General features: G+C 41.1%; 1 protein-coding gene across 1 annotated transcript; it reads left to right on the top strand.

Annotated features, from left to right (window-relative positions):
* On the top strand, nt 1–11,936 carry apex2 (APEX nuclease (apurinic/apyrimidinic endonuclease) 2). Its single transcript, XM_060931932.1, has 6 exons — nt 1–536; nt 679–762; nt 910–1,099; nt 10,135–10,278; nt 10,390–10,459; nt 10,685–11,936. Exons 1-6 carry the CDS (start codon nt 422–424, stop codon nt 11,831–11,833), a joined length of 1,752 nt encoding a protein of 583 aa, XP_060787915.1. The 5' UTR covers nt 1–421; the 3' UTR covers nt 11,834–11,936.
* Nucleotides 11,937–12,126: the final 190 nt, after the last annotated feature.

The following is a 12,126-nucleotide window of genomic DNA, read 5'->3' as shown; positions in this document are numbered from 1 at the left end:
GATGGCATATCGAAACATTATACATATAGCTTTATGCTGGAACTATTTTATGACAAGACAACTTGCACACAGGAGCTCGTGAAACGGCAAATTATTCTGATGTAAATAATGGGTGTGCAAACTTCTGCGCATGTGATTTTAATCTAACGCGTCAGCTGTTATATTAGACCGGGCTGCACACTGTACAGCTATAATTCAGGGTGCAGGACCTACTGGAAGGAACAATAACTAACTAAACTAAACTAAACTGAACTGAAGCGCACATCAGGCATTCGTATTTTCATGTTTCTCTCACACTGATGGCAGCAAGAGCGCGATTTTAAGATCTCGCGAGAGGTGTGTGGTGTTTTTTTTCTCTCCACAGTTCCCGCTTGCAGACCTGCATGCGGTTGATGGAGTGGGTGGGCAGTCAATCCAAAACATGAAGATTGTCAGTTGGAATATAAATGGCATAAGAACCTTTAAAAACGGGATCAAGTCGGCGCTTGATTCGTTCGACGCTGATGTAATATGTGTGCAGGAAACCAAAGTGACGCGTAAGTAACAGCGGAAACGAGAACAAGGACAGTTAGTGTGGAGCCAGTTCAGCATGTCAGTTGTTCTAGTAAACTAACGAGAGCTAGTTGCAAACCTTTGGCATGTTTTTAATAAAACTGAATTCTGCCCTCATGCTCTTAGGCGACCTGCTGGACGAAAGGACTGCAATTGTGGATGGATACAACTCTTATTTCAGCTTTAGCCGGGGGCGCACTGGCTACTCGGGTATGCTAGCTTCCCCAGCTCGTGTGGAGGGGCCTGGGTGGAAAATATTACCACTGTTTTTTCGTTTATAATTGTGTTTTTTTGTATTTGTATGTATGGACGAAATTGGTGTTTGGTTTTTGTCATCACTACACTTTATCTAAACAGGGGTAGCGACGTTTTGTAAAGACTCCGCCACCCCATTCGCCGCAGAAGAAGGACTGACAGGTCGCCTGGTCAACCACAGAGAGGCTGTTGGTTGCTATGGTGATCAGGGGGAATTCGCCATAGAGGAGCTCCAGTCACTTGATAATGAAGGACGAGCGGTCATCACTCAACACAAGTTCAAGCATTCAGAGTAAACCTATACTGTTCTACTTAATCTTGACCATGTTAAGTATACAGTAGTGCTTGAAAGTTTGTGAACCCTTTAGAATTTTCTATATCTCTGCATAAATATGACCTAAAACATCATCAGATTTTCACACAACTCCTAAAAGTAGATAAACAAATGAGACAAAAATATTATACTTGGTCATTTATTTATTGAGGAAAATGATCCAATATTACGTATCTGTGAGTGGCAAAAGTATGTGAATCTTTGATTTCAGTATCTGGTGTGACTCCCTTGTGCAGCAATAACTGCAACTAAACGTTTCCGGTAACTGTTGATCAGTCCTGCACACCAGCTTGGAGGAATTTTAGCCCATTCCTCCATACAGAACAGCTTCAACTCTGGGATGTTGGTGGGTTTCCTCACATGAACTGCTCGCTTCAGGTCCTTCCACAACATTTCGATTGGATTAAGGTCAGGACTTTGACTTGGCCATTCCAAAACATTAACTTTATTCTTCTTTAACCATTCTTTGGTAGAATGACTTGTGTGCTTAGGGTCGTTGTCTTGCTGCATGACCCACCTTCTCCTGAGATTCAGTTCATGGACAGATGTCCTGACATTTTCCTTTAGAATTCGCTGGTATAATTCAGAATTCATTTTCCATCAATGATGGCAAGCCGTCCTGGCCCAGATGCAACAAAACAGGCCCAAACCATGATACTACCACCACCATGTTTCACAGATGGGATAAAGTTCTTATACTGGAATGCAGTGTTTTCCTTTTGCCAAACATAACGCTTCTCATTTAAACCAAAATGTTCTATTTTGGTCTCATCCGTCCACAAAACATTTTTCCAGTAGCCTTCTGGCTTGTCCCCACCATCTTTAGCAAACTGCAAACGAGCAGCAACGTTCTTTTTGGAGAGCGGTGGCTTTCTCCTTGCAACCCTGCCATGCACCTCATTGTTGTTCAGTGTTCTGTTAATGGTGGACTCATAAACATTAGCCAATGTGAGAGGGGCCTTCAGTTGCTTAGAAATTACCCTGGGGTCCTTTGTGACTTCGCCGACTATTACACGCCTTGCTCTTGGAGTGATCTTTGTTTGTCGATCATTCATGGGGAGGGTAACAGTGGTCTTGAATTTCCTCCCTTTCTACACAATCTGTCTGACTGGATTGGTGGAGTCCAAACTCTTTAGAGATGGCTTTGTAAACTTTTCCAGCCTGATGAGAATCAACAACACTTTTTTTGAGGTCCTCAGAAATCTTTGTTCGTGCCATGATACACTTCCACAAACATGCGTTGTGAAGATCAGACTTTGATAGATCCCTGTTCTTTAAATAAAACAGGGTGCCCACTCACATCTGATTTGTCATCCCATTGATTGAAAACACCTGACTCTAATTTCACCTTCAAATTAACTGCTAATCCTAGAGGTTCACATACTTTTGCCACTCACAGATATGTAATATTGGATGATTTTCCTCAATAAATAAATGACCAAGTATAATATTTTTGTCTCATTTGTTTAACTGGGTTCTCTTTATCTACTTTTAGGACTTGTGTGAAAATCTGATGTTGTTTTAGGTCATATTTATGCAGAAATATAGAAAATTCTAAAGGGTTCACAAACTTTCAAGCACCACTGTAGTTCAGTACGTACATTGCATAGTAATCAAATACACCATGCACTGAGAGGCTCCGGGTGAAATTATGAGGTGACTGGCCTAGTATTATTTTGTGAGGGGCACAGCCCTGAAGAAAATAATACTGTGCCAGTTAATGAAGAGAATTCATAATTCCTGGTGCCTCTCAGTGCATGGTATATTTTTGATTTGTATCCCTCATCAAAAAATTCCAAACTAAATGTTTGTTTGGATCTTGGCATAAACTGACTGAAGGCAGCCATGTTTGTTGTTTACATCGGTGCAACCTTCAACCTGCGCATGTGCAATGTACCATGCTATTTTTTTAAAACTGTCTATCTATCTATCTATCTATCTATCTATCTATCTATCTATCTATCTATCTATCTATCGCCATGCTATCATCTGCCTCACTAGGCATGATCATGATGCGTATGTAGATCTGCACACACAGAAATGCTTGCGGAGCCACAGCTGTGACTTGAATCGGTTACTAAACCATTATTTTGGGGATTTGAAAAAGAGACCAAGCAGTACATAAAAACAATTACTGACTCAAAATCAGAACGCTGTTAAAACTCTTTATTTGTGTGGTTATTTTAATGTGTTCAGTTGAAAATCCCTCTGGCTGAAATGTTAACGTTTTTGTTTGGATTGTATTAATGACTTTTTTTTTTTTCTATTTTTGTCTTTTAATGTAAAAAAAAAAGACGAGTTGGCTGTATAGCTTGAAATTGTCAAGTTTATTTGTATAGTGCGTTTAACAACAGACATTGCCGCAAAGCAGCTTTACAGAAAATTAAGGACTTTAAACATGAACTAATTTTATCTCCAGTTATCGAGCCTGTGACAACGGTGGCAAGGAAAACCTCCCTCAGACAGCATGACGAAACCTTGAGAGGAACCAGACTCAAAAGGGAACCCATCCTCATTTGGGTGATAACAGACAACGTGACTATAAATAACTTGCTTCTATAACCGTGTCCTATATAGTCACAAAGTATAACTGTGTAACCAGGAAAATCATTAGTTTTAACATGAAGTCTGTTTTGTTAGTTATAAACTGTTCATTGATGGAAACTTGAGTGCAAAACTGTTCATGACAACTGCAGTCATAAAGTTAGCAAGTCAACTGTAGTCGTCAGACATAAATGCAGTACTGTAATGGCCCTTTTCCACTACCCTTTTTCAGCTCACTTCAGCTCGCTTCAGCTCACTTCAGCCCGACACGGCTCGCGTTTCGACTACCAAAAACCAGCACGACTCGGCTCGCTTCAGCCCTGCTTAGCCCCTAAAACTCGCACCGTTTTGGAGTGGGGCTGAAGCGAGCCAAGCCGTGCCGACTGAGGTTGGGGGCGTGAGCAGACACTCCCCTGTGCACTGATTGGTGAGGAGGCGTGTCCTCACATGCCCACACATGCCCCGCGAGCACGCTGGGATCTGTAAACACCGCAAACCCGGAAGGAGAAGAATTATGAATTACGAGAATTTCTGAAGCCTTATGCGCCTCGCCTCATCTATACACTCTTGCCAGCATCTGTTGGCGTTGTCGGTGACAACAAGCCACAGCACCAAGACCAGCAACACTAATGACTCCATGTCCTCCATGTTTATTGTTTACTCTCCGGGTCGTGAGACTACCGCTTAAAAGATCACTGAATCAGTGACATACAGAGCATCGTGGACGAGTTCGCGGAGCGCAAGGCTCGTCGTATGCCCTTCAAATAATGCGCGCAGTAGGCTATTGATGTTTTATTATGAGCCATGTACAGTATGTCACCTGTTTTTTTGTTTCTGAGTTACATGTTCGTTTGAAGGACTTAATGTACAAAATAACATAGTTGCACCCCGTAGTGTTGAAATTGGTAAACACAGTGCATTCAGTGAGGTTTGCACCGCCCTCCTTTTATTTCTGACTCTTCCTGTCACCGTTGCAACCTCTGAGCGCTCATTCGTATGCCCTTCAAATAATGTGCGCAGTATAGGCTATTGATGTTTTATTATGAGCCATGTACAGTATCCTAATGTTTTTTGTTTCTGAGTTACATGTTCGTTTGAAGGACTTGATGTACTAAATAACATAGTTGCACCCGGTAGTGTTGAAATTGGTAAACACCGCAGTTGCGGACATTTTGTAGCCTAAAATGATGTTATGATAAGCTTTAATAAAGGGCCCGGTCATTTGCCCCGCCCCCGGCCCGGCTCTGACTTGTTCCGCCACTGTCACTGATGTCACTGTTTGCGCTGCTTAACGACATCACGTGACGTCCACCCACTTTCGCTAACTCCACCCAATGTGTCCACCCACTTCCAGCCAGCACGGTTCAGCGCGGTTGTAGTCGAAATGCAACTCCAACAGCTCCGCTCAGCTCGACTCGGCACGGCACGGCTCAGCCGCGTTTGTAGTGGAAAAGCGGCATAAGTGTCCAGAGCCATCTTCCAAGTGCGACTTTCGACTGTCCATATGGGGCCGTCCTCCACAGGAGCGATGTGATGAGACTCCAGCCAGACGTAGGGCATCAGGATGGATCAGGCAGGTCCGAGGAGCAGAAGAGTTCAGCACCACTGGTGTCTCAAGATCGACATGTAACCCAACAGAGAGGGAAAGCACAGGTTGTTAGGTATGCCCAATGTCACCTAAAGAATAAGAACATTTTGTGCTGAGTGCAAGAAGAGACTCCAGCAAGACTAACTATGACTGCATAACTAAAAGGGAGAGCCAGAAGGTAACATATAAACATGAGGGATCCCTGGGACATAAAGCAATCAGCCACTACACCATCAACAAACGGGAGGGGGGGGACAGCATCCATACATCCCAGTTTACCAAAACATTCTATGCCTGAGGACCCTCCAGATCTACTCCTTTTACCTAATAAAAACTATTAACAAAAGGCTTGACTAAACAAATATGTTTTCAGCCTAGACTTAAACACTGAGACTGTGTCTGAGTCCTGAATGCTACTCGGAAAGCTGTTCCATAACTGTGGGGCTTTGTAAGAAAAGGCTCTGCCCCCTGCTGTGGCCTTCACTATATGAGGTGCCTGCACCTTTTGATCTAAGTAGGTGTGGCGGGTCATAAAGGACCAGAAGTTCGCTTGGGTACTGTGGCGTGAGACCATTCAGTGCTTTTATACCGTAGGTCAACAGTAGAATTTTATAATCAATACGAAATTTAATTGGGAACCAATGCAATGTGGATAAGATGGGGGTGATGTCATATCTTCTAGTTCTAGTAAGGACTCTTGCTGCTGCACAGGGGCGTCACTAGGCCTTTTTTACTGGGGCACGTGCCCCAGTAAAAAAATGTTGAAAGATTTTCGTAACAAACTAGTTTCTTTGGCAGATCATTTATCTACTGTAAGTTGTAGGACAGAGTGTGTTTCAAACTTCTATCGCCTCTTCTTTCTAACTAATTTTCTGATTGGTCTGGGAGATTCTCACTGTAAACATAGCGTGCGTGCGGCGTGCCATGAGTCCATTTAGCCTACTGTAGAGATGAGTCTACTCTTTGGATGAGTCAGAGAACGGGCTTTGGATGAGTTAAGGTAGTGTGAAGTTTTTGCAACAAAACTAAGCAAACCATATTCTAACAAACCCATTAAACTACATCGAATTAAACGATATTAAATTACTTTTCCAGATGGATATCAGACAATTCTTCTCATGAAGCAGAGACAGGGGCAGGGAAACAGTGACAGATGAGGAGGAGGGTGAGAGAGGTAAGATTAAGGTTGTAGGCTATGTGCTAGTCAGTCATAACTAACCAGCTAAGTTCGTGAATCGTGAGAGTTGAGGTGACATGTTTAGCATCAGCATGCATTAAAAGCCCAAATGCCAGCAATAAATTTTTTGGGGATTGGGATGTGTTTTCTGTCTCGTTGACCTATTCCTCGCATAACTTCATCCACGAGAGCATGAGAATTATCCACTTTGCATAGGTTGGGGACAGGAACGTTAAGGTGCATTGTGCGGGGTGGGCAGGGGGGGCATTTTGTGTGTGTGTGTGTCAGGGGAGTGCCCCAGTAAAGCTTAATTCCTAGTGACGCCCCTGCTGCTGCATTTTGAATTAACTGGAACTTGTTTATGCACTTAGTGACAAAGGTCGATGTGCAGGTTCAGGAATCATTTAATCCACTCCCCTTTCTGAATTGTGTGAGCTGATACTCATCCCCATAGCTGCATCATTTTGTTTCAATTATTTCCTAATGTGGGGTTGTCTTAACCACTTATTGGTCTGTTTTACAAACCGCTTGGCAGCCAGTTCAGAAAAGTCATGTGAGGTCATGTGCGGGTCAGAATGAAGACTCCTAAATCCAGACCAAAAAATGACTATTTTAAGGAAGTATCTGACGTTGTCAGAGGCAAAACGTGCCAGGGAGGGGGGCACATGGCAGACAAGCCAAATAAATATTTCTGGATCTCGAGCGCTTGCTTCTGTGTCGGACACCGCCAGTTCCGCCATGTTTGTTACGACCTTGCTCATTATAATATTATAATGAGGATAAACTTTGGCTGTTTCCGTACCCAAGTCTAAACGTTAGCGCGTGGTGTTTTTCCAGCCCGTTTTCTTTCACAGGCATGAGGCAGCGGGCAATTCAAGTACCTAGGGGTTATTCAAGCTCCACTATTTTTCTTTTTTTGATACATCGACCTGTCACCTTAATTTGTTAATTTAAAAAAAAAAAAAAAATATATATATATATATATATATATATATATATATATATATATATATTTTTTTTTTTTAATTTTAAAAATTGTGATGTCAGTTCATGGTCTATCCAGAATATACCATGACTGACTCACACCATATCCATTTTTTAAATTTTTGATGTTATGAGATACATTGCTTAATCAGTGGTGGAACTACTGTGCATTATGTCAGCCAACCTTGGCCAATCCTTGCGTGCACACACACACACGTGTGTGTGGTGGTGTGTGTTTTTTTTTTTTTTTTTTTTTTAAATATATATGAATGAATGTGAGAGGATATTACATGGTGGTGCGAAGAAATGAAGTTTTATTTTGAGTGGTGAATATATTTCACGAGTGAGCGTAGCAAACAAGCAATATATTTTTCAGCACAAGAAGATAAACTTCATATCTTTGCGCCACTGTATAATAATCTTTAAATTATATGGACACATCCATAGCAAAAAAAAAAAGAAAGCAAGTTAATCAAAAGAATTTTAATTTTGAACAGGTTCGCCATTTTGACATGCATCAAGTCAGCGGGAAAACACTGGGAGTGACGTCATTGGACTGAAATATTGGAAATTGTCACTCAGATCCGCATTTATATGGTTATTATGGCATATTTCACAGTAAAACGCGTCTATTTTTTTCCTTGTGTCCACTTATACAGGGTTAGTCAAAATTATGTTAACACTTTTTAATGGTAGAAACCATTTATTCACAAAACATGCATCATATGTGCAAGATTTACAGGACGGTCTCAGCCTGTTCGCCATCGTGTTCAACACACAAAAACCAGCGAGCAACAGTAACGTTTAAAGAATAATAAAAATAATCCATTAGTGTCAACATAATTTTGACTAACCCTGTATATGGACATGAGTGTTTTACTGGGAAATACATCACTTGTACTTTTCATGAGTGCTACTTCCAAAACCATGACACAAATCTCTGAATGTCACTCATGAGGAAATTGATGAATTGTTTTGATAAATTTGGGTACTTTTTTTTTTTTGGTGTGTGTGTGAATGTGTCTATATGAGTGATTCCACGCTTATGGGTACTGAAATGGGGACATGAACTTATTCACCTAAAACCATTTCTTTTTTTACCATCAGGTCACAAAACATGTAATCTTTAATGAATGATATGTTAAAAGATAACTTTAATTTTCTGAGATGTAATAAAAACATATTTATATGCCAAAGTCAAGCCTATGAGTTCCAAAATGATGTCTGTTACATTACTTCTGTTACGATTGTCCATCTCGCGTGTTACAAATTAATTACAATCTAGCTATATACCATGTTAATCTTATTGAAAGAATGTGTATGTTTATTCTACTACACATGTTTATTAATTATATTTGCTAAAACATCACCTTCCTATGTTTCAAAAAGTAATTCTACATTGTTAAAATTGAGAATATATATGTCCACAACACTTCTGTTACGTTCTGACTTTGGCATATAAATATGTTTTTATTACATCTCAGAAAATTAAAGTTATCTTTTAACATATCATTCATTAAAGATTACATGTTTTGTGACCTGATGGTAAAAAAAAGAAATGGTTTTAGGTGAATTTTTAAAAATAAGTTCATGTCCCCATTTCAGTACCCATAAGCGTGGAATCACTCATATAATAAAAAGAAAATCACACATTGGCTTAAAGATATGTAGTTTATTTTCTCGTATTGAAATACTTGTCTTTTTCATACAAAATACATCCCGGATCTGAGTGACAGGTTTCACTCCGATGACGTCGCTCCCAGTGTTTTCCCGCTGATTTGATGTGTGTTGTCAAAATGATGAACTGGTTCAAAATTAAAATTCTTTTGATTAACCTGCTTTTTTTGTTATGGATTTGTCTATATTATATAGACAATATTATACGGTGATACGATATGAAGTTTATCTTCTTGTGTTAAAAAAAATCACACTTTTGCTTTGCTCACTCGTGAAATATATTCACCACTTGAAGATGGGAAGTTACCTTCACGCCATCGTGTTATATCACCTATATATTACACACTGTATGGCCAAAATTTTGACAACACCTGACCAGTCACACCCATATGTGTTTGTTGGATATCCCATTACAAATTTAGCTATTTGGTCAGCCACTGATGGTGTGTGAGGAGACCTGGTGTGCTGTCAGTGTTCCAGTTCATCGCAAAGTGGGGCTGAGGTCCGGGCTTTGTGTCGGCCACTCGAGTGCTTCCACACTAACTTTGGCAAGCCACAGGTCTCCATAGATCTTTCTTTGTGCACAAGGGCATTGTCATTCTGGAACAGGTTTGACCTAGACCCCTTGGTTCTAGCAAATGGAAAATATAATGCTACAGCATGCAAAGACATTCTAGACAATTTTGGAGAAAGACCCACATACGGATGTGATGGTCAGATATTCACATACTTTTGGCCATATAGTGTACATCTGCCAAAGCCAGGTTCTCTACAACCAATATAGTGCTGTCATGGACCATTTGGCATCATGTAGATAGTCTTCCAAAGACATGGAGGGGAAACCGATCAGGACATGCTGATATTCTAATGAACTTTGGGCTTTTTCAGTATTCTAATATTTCCTGTATATGTTTTAGCATTGGAAATTTGTTCTACATATGCAGAATGATTTTCTCTTATTATACTGATGTAAGACTTGCACAACTTTTTGAAAATGGTGTGCATGGTACATGTTCTCCACAGGGACGCAACAGGATTTGAAACACTGACCATCATCAATGTGTATTGCCCACGTGCAGATCCAGAAAAGCCAGAGAGAAAGCTGTTTAAACTGCAGTTTTACAAGCTCCTACAGAGCAGAGCTGAGGCAATTATGGGGCCTCAAAGGTAAGAAAGAGTTGATCCAGAGCAACATTATTTTTGCGCTTTAAGCTTTTACTAGCATTGTACCATTTATTGCATTTTTATTTAAATTTTTATTGCTGTTATCCTCTCTAGCCATGTGATCATTTTGGGTGATATAAACACCTCTCACAGACCCATAGACCATTGTGATCCAGATGATGTGGTACGTTTTCAGAATACTACACTAAAACACATGGCACATGCAGTGATTCTTCGCCTTCGGAATTTGATCAACATAAGCTTTTACTTGTTTGTTGATTTTGATCATTTTCTGAACATTGATGTGAAGATTATCCCCTGTTGTTGTTGGCCTCTTAAGTGTTATGAATAATTGGAATGATGGAACACGCACCATCTCCAAACTCATTTTTATGTTCATGTTGCACAGGAGAACTTTGAGGACAATCCAGGAAGAAAGTGGTTGGACAGCTTCCTGTTTGGGCCAGCACAAAACATGAATGATGAGGAGGAAGGTTCTGAGCCCTCCCAGAATTGTGTGTCTGGTGGTAATTTTATTGATACCTTTCGCCATTTCCATCCTACACGCACCAACGCCTTCACATGCTGGTCTACACGGACGGGTGCTAGGCAAACCAACTACGGCACCCGCATTGACTATATTTTTGCCAATCGTTTGCTAGTTGAGACAGATTTTCTGAATGCAGATATCATGCCAGAAGTGGAGGGTTCTGATCACTGTCCCATATGGGCTAAGCTAAACTGTACTTTTGTACCCAGTCCTAAGTGCCCAGCTCTGTGCACCTGTTATATGCCAGAATTCATGGGGAAGCAACAGAAACTCTTGCGCTTTCTTGTTAAGGTTTCTGACCAACATGCAGATTGCAAAGACATTGAAAAACCTTTGCCTGGATCTCAAGAGGCTGGGGAGATTCGTGAGAACCTCAATCCTCTAGCAGCAGGTGTCAGTTCTGGGAGCAAGAGACCTTCAGATGGACTACCAGAGTCTTCTGCATTCAAAGGGAAAAAAATAAAACATGCTAAAAAGGCTATTAAACCTCAGGGAAGTCTTCTGACCTTCTTTAAACCTAAACTGACCCCTGTGGTATCTTCATGCCAGAGCCGAAGCTCAGGTGAGAACACTGAGACAGGTTTGAAGAGTAAGGATATCGTGCCCGAGATCCACGAAGGTACAGAAAATGTCAACAGCTGCACTGCAACCCACAGCACGCTTACAGAGTGCCACACTGAAGCGAAAGTGAAGGGTGAAACAAGTAACTTTAGGTTCACGAAAACTAAGGAAGATGAAGATCGTCGTCCGGGTCGGATCCAGAGCAACACCACGCCCAATCAGGAGAACAAGAGAGGGTCCTGCCCAGACTTTTGGAAATCAGTTTTGCATGGACCACCCCAGCCACCACTCTGTAATGCACACAGTGAGCCATGTGTGCTGCGGACTGTAAAGAAACCTGGACCAAATCTGGGCCGCCAGTTTTTTGTATGCGCCCGTCCTCAGGGTCACGCGTCCAACCCACAGGCAAGGTGTAGTTTCTTTGCCTGGGTAGATCCACGCAAGTAGAAGCTCACTGAGGGCTCTGTAAAAAAGATCATTTGTGCTATATGGTGCTAGAAGAATGCTGAATCTTCTGTTTTTATTGTACAAATAAATGATTTAAATATTCCACGATGGTGCATTCTTACAGTCTGAAGGACAAACACATTTGGAACACTGAAGTGTTTATAACACATTACATGGTCAGACCACGACCTCTAACCTCCATAATAAAACAGTCATTATTCTGTGGAATGTAAATCATGACTACTATCATGTAAGATTATTTTTTTCCTCCAGTTTGTGTAGTAGCAGTTCCC

This window comes from Neoarius graeffei, chromosome 10 (assembly GCF_027579695.1).
Source record: "Neoarius graeffei isolate fNeoGra1 chromosome 10, fNeoGra1.pri, whole genome shotgun sequence".
NCBI lineage: Eukaryota > Metazoa > Chordata > Actinopteri > Siluriformes > Ariidae > Neoarius > Neoarius graeffei.
This window is presented reverse-complemented; position numbering and strand designations above follow the sequence as displayed.

What these genes read in the sequence shown, in the direction of transcription:
- apex2 (XM_060931932.1), top strand. Translation starts at nt 422, where the DNA reads ATGAAGATTGTCAGTTGGAATATAAATGGCATAAGAACCTTTAAAAAC. An exon ending in GGGGCGCACTGGCTACTCGG is followed by an intron (nt 763 to 909) that starts GTATGCTAGCTT and finishes TTATCTAAACAG; the next exon opens with GGGTAGCGACGTTTTGTAAA. An exon ending in GCAATTATGGGGCCTCAAAG is followed by an intron (nt 10,279 to 10,389) that starts GTAAGAAAGAGT and finishes TATCCTCTCTAG; the next exon opens with CCATGTGATCATTTTGGGTG.